This window comes from Hetaerina americana, unplaced genomic scaffold, assembly GCF_022747635.1.
Source record: "Hetaerina americana unplaced genomic scaffold, ioHetAmer1.1.p SCAF_18, whole genome shotgun sequence".
Classification (NCBI taxonomy): domain Eukaryota; kingdom Metazoa; phylum Arthropoda; class Insecta; order Odonata; family Calopterygidae; genus Hetaerina; species Hetaerina americana.
In genome coordinates this window covers 5,345,745-5,358,139 of record NW_027286741.1, presented here as the reverse complement: position 1 = coordinate 5,358,139, position 12,395 = coordinate 5,345,745, and the positions used below count along the sequence as shown (strand labels likewise).

The window sequence follows — 12,395 nt, the reverse complement described above, 5'->3', positions numbered from 1 at the left end:
GAAAATCGTTTTGCGATAACTGAAATTTTTAGGACGGCAAGCGGTAATGCGAACTTCCAATCGCTGCAGTTCGAGGCGTACTGAACAATTGTTTTTGTCAATACAGTGACCATTCCGATCCCACCACTAATTCTTACGCTGCACGAAAACAGAGGTTACTTTCTGGACAGCCCTCGTATCACTGGAAATAATTTGACCAAAAGTCATATCTTGACACTGTAGATTGAGCAAGCAGTTTGGAAATATTGGGAACCACTACGTGGAAAGTGATATGTGAATGGGTTATCCTTAGTTAATATCCTTGAAGGCCCGATAAATGGGAAAACAGCAAACGGGTCTTGGATTAGGTCTTGTCACTGGGAGTGGATGGCAATGCTATTTTTAAACTACCGTGCTTGTTCTCAAATGAAAAATAGTAACTTGGTGATTCCGCTGAAAAAATTTTATTACGAGACGACCCCGGGTTTCGATGTTCAACGTCATTTTCAGGTGACAACTCTGACGGACATTCATCTGTATATATTACTTTCCGGTGGGGGCGGGGAGGTTAGAAGGTCGAGCAATGATAGTTGGAGGGAAGGGTAGGACGCCCTATGAGGACCGTTTCTTCTACGTAATGCGTGCACAAATTGTATTGTGTTGGCATCGATATGTAGATGATGTGTTTTGCGTGTGGGTAGGTTCCAAAAGGCAACTTGAAATGTTTCTATCGTGTCTTAAGTTGTTGAATCACAATTTGGCATTGAATTGCAAATAGAGGATACAAATTCCCTCAACTTCCTAGATTTAAATATTTCTAAAATTAACAACCAACTAGAGTTCTCTATCTTCCGAAAAAATTCTTATACTGAACAAGTGGATCAATTTCACTCAAGGCATTATTTTTCCCTAAAGTTATCCACTTTTCACTCCATTATTCACAGGTTGATGAACATTCCCATGTCAAAAGCAATTTCGAAAAAGAAGTAGCTGCAGTAAAAACAACATCTAGAAACAATGGACGTAATAAGCAGCTCATTGATAAATTGTATTTTAAAAACATTATCAACTGGCAGTCGGAGACAGCAAGCGAGGAGAGAACAAGCGAGGCTTAGACTTTTAGAAAGGTTCAGAACAAACGAGTTTAACTATGACACTGAAGGAATTATAATGGCCCCACACTACTTAGGTAGATCAGACCACAAAGATAAACTAAGGGAGATTTATTCCAGTACAGATAGATACAAATAGTCATCCTTTCCCGAACAATCAGAAATCATAATAGTAAGAAACCGAGGTCACTTTAGAAATATTGAAAACATTGAATTTACAAGTCGGAACAAAATTAAACATTGCAAAGCTGTTAGGTATACTTTCAGGTGCATGTGTATGTAAGATGTAGATTGAGTGTTTGCATGTGTGTGGGGTGTGTTCTTGCATGAATGAATGGCATGTTTTTTTTTGTGGATATATGATTTTGTGGTTCTTGCATGCGGTTTTTTTTTCCTTTCTAAATTACGGGTGGTGTCCTAACACCCCCCGCCACACGCCCTTGCGGCGGCTTGCGGGGTATTAAGTAGATGTAGATGTAGATGACATTTATAAAACCCAACCGCCCCAAGCCTCTGCTGCCAATGGCGTAGAATCTTATATCTGGATCACATTAATTTGAGATTTTTTTAAAAAACTGCCGAAAGATAAGTTTAAATTAGCCTATTATAATAAATCAAACCTCAGGAACCTACTTCCTCGCACAAAAGAGAAAATTCCAAAAAGTGGAGTGTATAAGTGAAGGTGTGAGTATGACGCAGTGTATATTGGACACACCGGCCGAAAATTTCAAGAATGGGTGAAGGAGCACCAGGCCTGCTCGAAGAACAAAAAGTCAACGTCACATTTTTCGAGGCATTTATTGGAATATATACCCACGGTATTGACTTTAAAATTGAAATTTTACATGTGGAAAGGAAAAGACTTAGACTAGACGCATTAGAGCGGCTTGAAATTAAAAAAGGGTACACTTCAAAGAGAATATCGTTAATGACCTTTGTAAACCTCCCACTCCCCCCTCCTAGACTTACCACTTCTCGATACCTGCGCGTATGTGGGTAAGAACCCCTGCCCTTTTCCACCTTAACCCCAGAGAAATGTAAAAGATCTTTGTATTTACGTCTAAAAATTTCAATAGGGATTCAGGTTTTCATTTGAGCAATACCTGGAAACCTATTCTGAAATACATCAGGGAAACTAGGCAGAACGCTCGGCCAATCATGAGGCGCCCCGACAATGGTGGGTCTGGGGACCAATCAGATGACACCTGAGCCGTGGAGAAGGGGAAATAAATAAATATATTTGAAACTTTTTGGCGGAACGGCAATCAGCCCTGATGACGATGACCGAGTCGGGAATCGAAACGTCGGCAGCTATGGAGCCATTGACCCGGTGGAAGACCCGAGAAGAATTCACCCAACTAATACGCCGGGAAAGCACCAGATCTTTCATCAATTATACTGCTTGTTCTCATTTGGAGGTATTGACGCCCGCGGATCAAAAATGCACAGATAAATTTGAGGTCAACTTGAAAGAGCATGAAAGAACATTGACAAAGAAGCCGTGGTGAGTGGTCTCATTGAAGTTGCGGTTTATGGGCTGATAGGCGATTTTGGAAAAACCCGGCAGGCTCTGTGTGAGGGGAGATAGGAATAAGCCCACACCCAATCACCCTCGCCACTCGGGTCCCAAATATATTGAGAGTCTCTCACAGATAACAAGGGGGCATTAAAGCTATCTGGGTTAAAGATATGACCGTGCATTAAGGTATTGAAATCGGTAGCAATTCTATGTTGTACTCCGAATGGACAGGAGCCCAAGGCATTTCAATATCTGTTTAGAATTAATGGGCTTTCATTTAGTAATTTAAAGTGTATCCGAGAGCTTAACACGATTTTCCTTTTACCCTTAAATTGAGTACCTTAAGATAAAAAAACACTTAATTCTAAAATTAATATTCCAGCCAATGCGCGGTGCTCGTATGCCGTGAATGGTCAAAGAGTGTAGTTGATATGTTGTTAGTACGTACCCTGATTGGAACTCCTAGCATTCCACCGGTTTAGGCTATATCACACCGCCATTGTTTAGTAGGCTGGCTCACTAATCTTCTCCAGGCTTCTGAAGTGATGAGGAAGATAACGGAGTTGGTGGTCGAAACGTCGACATAGATGGGGAGGTTAAACCGAAGGGCAAGCCTAGAGAAATTAATTCATCACATATGGTGGGAACGCACTAATTATTCCTTTTATCACCTTTCCCTCGAGTTTTTAATTGACTGAAACCCTTTTTTAAGGCGATTATAACTAGATTCCCACATAACACATCTGTCCTGTTGGTGAAAATCTAGAAATTGGACTGAGTCTCATGTTTCTGATGGTGAATTTAATATTTTTAAGGAAGAAAATTTTTGCATCATCCCGAGAAACATTCATAAATCACATATGGTGGGAAAGCACTAATGGCTTCTTTGATCAACTTGCCCATGAGTGTATAATTGACTAAAACCCCGTTTAACGCGAGGTAATCATTAAATTATAACTTAATACCTCTTATATGTTAGTTAAAATCTAGCAAATGAAGGAAGCGTCATGTTTTTGATGGGTACTTTAATATTTGAAAAAGGAAATTACTGTGAATTTGATATTCAACCTGTGTATGAGCCCTCATTCAAATATTTCTAAATGACGTCACTTCGCATTTCGGTACTAGCGACATGGACTCAACATCTAGGCTGTAAAGTTTACTACCAGACGAACATATGATCTGTACTATATCATATGACGTAAGTTATGAGAATTTTAAGGCACACACGTACAAGCATTCATAACGGATATCGCAAAACACCTCCGGCGTAGATTAGCGATACAGGTATTCATTGCACTTGTATGACATGGTACGGTACGAAGACATTTTCCCGCGGTTAGTCGACTCATCTTACGATGCCATCTGTTGCCAAGTGTGATCGTGAAGATTTTTAAGAATTTGACGAAAAATGGATAGGATCAGGGGTTTCTGAGGCGTAATGGAGTACTCTGAAAATAATATTCCGTCCATTAGGACCGAGAAAAAATTAAATACAATGTATGTCAAAGAAATATCTCTTTATTTTCTGATGTGAAACAGTAAGAGTTGGAGAAACAACAGAACAGTAGATGGCGCTAGTATACGACGCGCATTGTCTGAAATCAAACATGCCTGACTTCTAACATATAATGACCTCCCGCAAGATGATATTCACAAGTAGAAGCCGATTAGCTTTCATCGAATGTCCTTGCTCTGGATTAAACCTCTCCGGAAATACACCAGCCATTCGAGAAAGCTTGTCTCCACACTGTAGAAGGCATGGACAACCCATTGCTTCTGTGACTCTTTTGCTGAATCATCAGATATCCAGAAGTGCTTCGGTAAGGATAACTATTCCACGTCGATGGACAGGGATGTCCAGAGTACACTGGCTTCCTAATCCTCGTCGTGGTACTTGGGCAACTTCACGCAGACTCCGGCTGGCCGGTGTGGGTATTCGTGGCTGTCACTGGAGTCGCTGGAATCGTGAGATGATGACGATGACGACGAATCGTGAGAACTGGAATCGCTGCTGTGAGAGTGTGAGGACTTATGCGGCTTGTAGGGTTTGTGTTCCTCGCTGGAGCTGCCATGGCTGGAGCTGTGGTGGTAAGGCTTCTTCGGACGTTTGCTGCCGTATCCGTCGTCCAACTGGGTGGGACTATCAAGCGCCCCTTCATCGGCTTCAACTTTCTCCGCTATCTCGTTTTCCTCTGAAATATCAACAAAAAATGACTTGGTTAGGACAAGGAAATTATTTAGTTTTATGTCTCTACAGCAAGGGTGCGCCAACGTTCCGTCAATCCTCCAGCACTTTAATTACAATATTTAAACCCAACTGCCAACAGTCAAAAGTAACCGTCGATTATCGACAAGTTGGATATGTATTTCATATCACTAATACTATAACGCCATGAGTGATTATCGCTCGCATTTGTTGGCGAAACTAAAACCATTGTCTAATTTACAAGTGCTCATCGTTCAAGGACAAATTGCTGCGTTAAGCACACAGGATGCTCTGTTGTAATTTCCCAAGTTTCCCGCCGCACGAACGCCGTGGATTGCGACTGAGCAATGGGAGCCCTACGACACCTAAAAATTCGAGAACAAAGTAGACTTGCGCATGCGCATTACCACGAAATATGACCATTTGAATTTGGGAATTAGAGGATCGTAATACTAGGCTTCGCTACGGTCATCCGGCCAGGTTTCGTGGTAAGTGTTGTACTTCATCATGTAATTGAGAAGAGGGATACTTTTATTCAACAGTATATTACCTGCTTATTATGAAATGGTTTAATTCTGGCTTTAATCCAAAGCCAAATATTGCATTTTTGTTCGCTTTCTCTTATTTTGTCTGAGATAGAACGATTCGGTGGTAGGTCTTGATCGCCGACCAGTGGCTGCTTAATAACTGATCCTAGAGCATATGATTCCCTTACCTTACTGATGCTCAGGATCGAATATTGTCTGCTAGATAGTGTCAGCACTGGTGTCGGCGATGGAGAAAAAGCCATGTCTAGTACATTATTCAAGGATGATTTAATTATATTAGTCTCCAAAAATGATTAAATAAATGAAAAACTCCAATAGCCATAAACAGTTAACCTTTCTAAACAAAGTACAAATGAGATTAGTAGGCAACCACAAGTCAAAGGATGGGGTAAATTATAAATAAAGAAAGGGATAAGAAAGGTGAATACGAATACGAGTATTTCGGCCACAGAGTAGCCCTCTTCAGCGTACTGAAGGGTAATCGCCACGACAACACAAGTCGAAGTGAGGAAAGGGTAAGGGCAATCCGAAGAATATATGCATAGTGTAAAATGTGGGGGAGGGGGTGGGTCAAAGGCCAATCGACTAAGCTGATAGTTGGGGAGCTTGATGAGATAGGTTATGTAGTGAAGGGGAGGGGGAATAGCAAGACCGTTGCAAAAAGGGGGGGCGGAAAGTGAAGGGGAAGCATAGCACGAACGTTAAGCGGACGTTGGAGAGGGAGGGAGAAGTGAAAGGCAACCTACAGCAAAATGACCGTTGAGGAATGGAATATATTCCAAAAATGATGCATCTATATTTTTAAATGTTGTCCTTATAGATAAGAAGAAGCTTTTATATGATGAGAACATTCCTATTCAATCCACTCCTCTTTTCAAGAAGAAAATGGGGAATTAGAAAGAGGAAATAAGTTATCAGCTTATTTCTCTGCTTACAAGCACACGGGGACTTCGGCGACTCCGGAAAAGCTGTTAATCAAAAACAATTTGAAAAAGGGTCATTTGGTCAACGATTTATTGTTTTGTGACCTCTCCCCAATTTTTGAAGTATATCTTTTGTTCACTAAAAGACCCAACTACCCCTCCCCCCACTGTAAACCCCATTAATCGCCTTTCCTCATGCTTAACACCCCTCTCCCCTTTTCCATGCACGTCGATCAACACCCCACCTCTTTCCGCCCCTCCCCTTCCTCCCCTCTCCTTCCCCCCTCTCTCAACCACCTCTTCACCCGCATGAATGGTAAATAAAAGGACCGCAAATTGACTAATTTGTAACTGATGATGACGCCTAAGCGTTCCAACTACTAGTATGAAAGTGAAGAACTGTGGAACAATGCATTGCGTTCTTCATTTAATGAAGATGAACTTTCCGAAATGTTGAGTCAGAACCAATCGAATACATGCTTTCCGATTTTAATACAATTCCGTCCCTAGTTATGCGTCACCACCAGGGTCTGACTTCACCCATTTATGCCTGGCACAATGGAGCGGTGGGTCGATGGGATTAAATATTGGAGCCAGGTTTAAGAAAAGCCAATAACCGGGGCAAGTAAACCATAGAATTACGCAGTTTATAAAGGTTGACTAAAATTAATGCATGGTTTAGACACCAAAATAGACGTACGTAAATATCTTTATTAATGATACGTAATTCGCGGTACACAGACTTTAAACCCTTAACTTGAAGGCCTGAGGGTTGAAAGTTAGTGTACCGCGAATTACGTAACATTAATAAAGATGGATTATAGAATTATGTGGAAGAACGTGAGACGGAATTAGAGGCGAGAGATAATTCATAGAGATATTGTGCACTACGAGGAGAGTAAGAAGGAAGATCGCATTATGTCACAGAGGCAATGGGGAAAGCAGCGGACGAGGCATTCTTAAGGAAATAAGGCTTGAATATTGACACAGAATTAAGCCCCGCTACAAATCTTAACCGAAAGTAACTAGAAACTGCCTGACACAATTAATTTTTTAATTGATTATTATTACACGGTACCCTTCAAGTCACCGTTAGGAGTTGTTGCAGTGGGAATTAAATAACAGACTAATTTTTACCGATAGTAGAGTACTCCTAGAGTAGTGCGTTCGGGCAGCGTTGAGCTCCCAAAGCATTGCATTAAACTCTTATTTTACTCCTCATTATTTCTGGTTTCCCACCTCAATCGTTTATTTTTTAGTCTCTCTGTATTTCCTTCTGCTTAATTGCCTGCATTGTGTATGCCGACCTATTTGAATGCTTCGTCCCCTTTCTCTCGCCTGCAATTGCCATGTCCATCGCCGATATATACATTCGCTGCTCTAATAGTCGTTTGGGGGCTTCCAATATCCCTTCTTTTTACATATTTCCATTTTTCCCCTATTGTATTCAGCTTTGTGTCCTCGCCCATAATTTTATCTCCAGTCAGTTCATACTCGTTTTTTATCATTCCGGTCAATGCTCCTGAATTCAATCTCTTAAGAACTACCACCACCGTTTTATATTCTTTAGTCCGATATAATTAGAAGTGGATTATTACCCCAGCCCGCATCCGCTCCATTAGCACAGGGCGTATTAATTACTCTGTTTCCAAATACTGTCCAAAGATTTTATAGTCCAACGGATCGTATTTTCCAGAAATCCCAGGGCAATTAATACCGGTACTTACGCCTATTCTGATGTTTGAATTCAATGGAATGATTTGTAATGCATCTCAAATACCGATAGCCACAATTTAACAAAATGCCACGCTAATTGGAAAGGGTTATTTTACATATGTTAAAATGGATGTATCCGAATGGTAAAGAACCTAAAATACGAGGGTCATCCGGAAAGTAGTACCCGTTCGTGAAATAAAGACACAAAAGTAAATATTAACAAACATAAAAAATTTTATTTGAAAGAGGATACTTTAAACTACTTCTCAACATAATCTCCAAGCAAATTAAGGCATTTGTCATAACGTGTGACAAGTTTCTGTATTCCTGCTGCATAGTCCTTCGCCGCCAGCTCATTGAGATACGCGAGGGACCCATCTTGCACAAATTTTTGCATAATGCAGATGGTGTTTAGCAATTTCATGAACAATTGTTCGAGAAACATTGGGAAAATGCTCACAGATGTCATCAATTGTGACGCGCCGATCGTTCCTCACGAATTCGTCAACTGAGCTCACCAGTTGGTCTGTAATGACAGACGGTCTCTCCGAACGCTCATCGTCGTGTGTGTTCCCCCTCCCCATGTTGAAGTTGCGACACCACCGCCGAACAGACGACTCGTCCATTACATTGTCTCCATACACCTCCTTTAATTGGCGATGAATATCACATGGGCGAACGTTTCTTGCATTGAGGAATTTAATCACTGCCCTCACTTCACAACTGGCGGCGTTCTCAATTTTTTTAAACATTGTAAACAATCACAGAAACAACACAGGCAATGCTAGCGTCACGCAACTTGGCTCAGAGAAGGCAGACAAGCCACTGAAGCTATCTGACCTCGTCCAGCGGCTACTCGCGTCGTCAGCACTTCATGCGGCACTAACGGGTACTACTTTCCGGATGACCCTCGTATTAGTCAATCAAGAAGGCTTTCTTATCTATTTTCAAGATAGGTTCATGTGACTTCGTCTAGGATCCTTTCTAATAATAGTGCGACCTGCTTCTAATGACCCAAATTTCTCTCTTCCAAGTCACGTCCATACCCCATTCTGCCTTTCAATATTTCTACAAAACTAAAAACTCTTTCAATCAATGCCTATCCTGTTACGACTTCAGACATAATAAGGGAAACACCCTTTTAACCGATTTTTTGATAAACCAATTTAAGGGCCTACTTTATTAATATTTAGTAGGTGTGTGCTTGAAAGTATTTTATTAAACGGGTTATTTATGTATGCTTACCTGGAACTGGCAATGCGTTTATCTCGGACAGAACCACTCCCGCCAAGAACACGCTAAGAACCAAACACCACTTCATTGTGTGAAATCTGGAAAGAATAAAAACGTGAAATCAATTGAAATGGCATACTTTCGAACCCTATCTATTGGTAGGAGGGCAAAAAAGTTAATGGCCATTAAAGCTAAATGAAAAATAAATAAATTTTTAACACTCAATATACCGGCTGGAATTTGACAGAAGCATTTGCACACATGACCTTGCTTTCAAGTGTGGAAGCTAACTCGTTTACATAAACGCAACAGAAGAGAAGCATTATATAAATAGACGTCTTAATTGCCGTTGGAGGCTCAATTATTTCTACTTTAACAGTACATGCACAGTATATACAGTAACAGTATATGGCACCACAATCAATAGTAATTATATATATATATATATATATATATATATATATAAACCATCAACATAGTAATCAACCCGAAGGTCGGTTTGGTAGGTGATGGTAGAGTTCGCCTAGTACTAAACCCGACGATGTCTGAAATTCACACATCAGGGTAGGGGGCCAGTTCCTTTCCCTGTGCCGGTTATGGTTTCTCAGGAAGATCTGGTACCCGAAAAATCACATAGCTTGGGAGGAGCTGCGGGTACCCAGGGTGCCTTGCCCGGAAATCGAACCCGGGACCCTCCGGTCAGTCAGTCAGCCCTACCCACTAGACTACCGCGACCCACATATAAATATACATATATATATATATATATATATATATATATATATATATATATACGTATGTATGTATATAATAATATGTGTGTGTATCTCTAGAAATAAGGTTAATATATCTGTCGGGTTTCATTACTGCATACGATACAATTTAATTTACTTAGTGTTAACGATTAGGCCGAAATTACTTAAGGAAGTGAAATTACTATTAAGCTATGACGAGATTGTTTTCATCACAGTCTCCTCCAACGACCAAGGTTTAGGTCTACGGAGTTTTTAAACAGAACACTTCAACACGACGAAGTCTATAGAGGAAAAATGTTAGAAGTTTCCTTCCGAATGCTATATGATAGTATACCTGTAGTTTGGACTCACCAGATGACTGCTCAACTCAAAGAACGGATCAGCTTCTGACACTGCCATTCGAGGTGCCAGCTTTTATACCCACCGCCGCATTGTTGGCTTCAGGAGGGACCCCATTGATAAGGGAAGGCGATACCTGTGGCGTTTCGGTTCTACGTTTACGATAATACGCGGCTTTTGGGGAAGCGTTCGTGAGTAAATATCCCACTAATATAAACACACACAGATACATATACTTATTTATGTAAATAAATATTTATATATACATACATCAAATATATGTACATATACATACATGTATGAAATAATTTTTTTTTAAGTTATCTACCGACCAAGGTAGGTTTTGGGTGGACAAAACTACCAAATAAATATTTCATGGCTTCTAACAAAACAATACAGCCCCCTACTCTACATCAGTTCCCTCTTCATCTCTGAGCACTTCCTTCTTCCCTTCATCGCGTCCAACATTCCTATACTCTTGCTGCTTTTTCTAACATTCTCCCCTCTATTACAGTCTTAAACATCACACTACCCCTTCATCCTCTTTTTCTACCTGCATACGATTTCTCCAAACAAACCCCTCTCTTCACCCACCATAACAAGTACTTCCTCATTTGTTTTCTTCTCTGTCCATTTCACCTTCCCCATTCTTCTCCAAACCCACATTTCAAAAGCCTAGAGTTTTCGACTATCCTCCTACGTCAATGACCACGTTTCCGCGCCGTGCATAGCTACGCTCCATATCAAAGTTTTTACGAGTCTTTTCTTAACATCCTTACTCAAAGTCCCTGTCATCAACTCCCTCCTCCTTGTGAAAGCCTCTTTGCCTAGCGCAATCTTCTCCTTACGTCCTTACTACTTTGACCGTGTTGGTCCAAAACACTTCCGAGATACGTAAACTCTTCTATGTGCTCTTTTTTTGACACCTATTCAAATGTTTACCCAACCCTTTTTTCTTCCTAAAAAAATGGCATAACCTGCCTTTTATTAATTTTAATTCTCATTCCATACGTGTCGCACTGAATTTTCAATTCACTCAGCAATGCTTGCAACCCCTTGGCTGACTGACAAACTAAAGCTTGGTCATCAGCGAACCTAACTGATTTTACCAAATCCCCGCCCACATTCATTCCTACTTCCTGTCATCTGTCCTGTCAAACCTGTTGTTCTGTAGTCCTCACATGATGTAGCCTTCACCTTTCTCGGAATAGTAACTAAAACTGACCTTTTGCCCAGATTCCTTCCTCATATATACTACGAATCAGCCCATATAGAGTATTCTTTCCACAAAATTCTAAACATTTCAGTGGTTCCGCAGGAATATTATCCACCCCCACGGCCTTATTTAGTTTCATCTCCATCAATCCCCTTTCCAACTTATGATCTAGTAAGCCTGGACCCAAGCTTTCTTCCTCTACCTCATGTTCCTCTTCTATGTCTTACTTTTCTGGTATAGGGTTTTACTATACAGTTCTTCTATATATTCCTTCCATCTCTCTTGGATCTTCCTGCGTCAACTATTACCTTACTCGCCTTATCTCAAACTTCTATCGTTGATCTTCCTTTCTTACTTCCCGATAAAGATTTAACTTTGCTGTACAGATTTCACCCTTCCTCTGCAGACTTTCCATATCCACGCACTTCGTCTTCCACCATGCTTCTATTGCTTTATTTTTTGCCCGCTTCAATTTGTTGTCTAATTCTTTGTACTTCATTTTGCCTAATTCTGTATTTACATTCTTCCATTTTCGCCGCTCATCCATCTTTGTAATCATCTCATCCGTGATCCATGGTTTCCTATTCCTTTTGGCGTTAACGGTTCCAATAATGTCTTTTGCGGCTTTCGATAACCCTTTTATGATAATTTCCCATTTTTCTTCGATAGTTCTTAGCCCTTAACCATCCTCCATGATTTCCTATACAGCCTGCTGATACTCCTGACTTTTCAATTTATAAAGTTCTTCTATATCCATTCTTTTCTTAACACACGGCCCCTGTCTTTTTTTAAACAGACGCTGCATTTCATAATAACCAAATTATGGTCAGATCCGGCATTTGCTAC

General features: G+C 40.6%; 1 protein-coding gene across 1 annotated transcript in view; it reads right to left on the bottom strand.

Moving 5' to 3' along the window:
* LOC139687205 (uncharacterized) overlaps window positions 1-10,393 on the bottom strand; it is a 32,252-nt gene extending 21,859 nt beyond the window's left edge. The window contains exons 1-3 of the mRNA XM_071584327.1: window positions 10,329-10,393; window positions 9,252-9,337; window positions 4,508-4,805 (exon numbers count right to left, since the gene is read on the bottom strand). Coding sequence (XP_071440428.1) covers window positions 4,508-4,805; window positions 9,252-9,337; window positions 10,329-10,393 — 449 coding nt within the window. The remainder of the gene's footprint in view (window positions 1-4,507; window positions 4,806-9,251; window positions 9,338-10,328) is intronic.
* Between the last annotated feature and the right edge of the window lie 2,002 nt (window positions 10,394-12,395).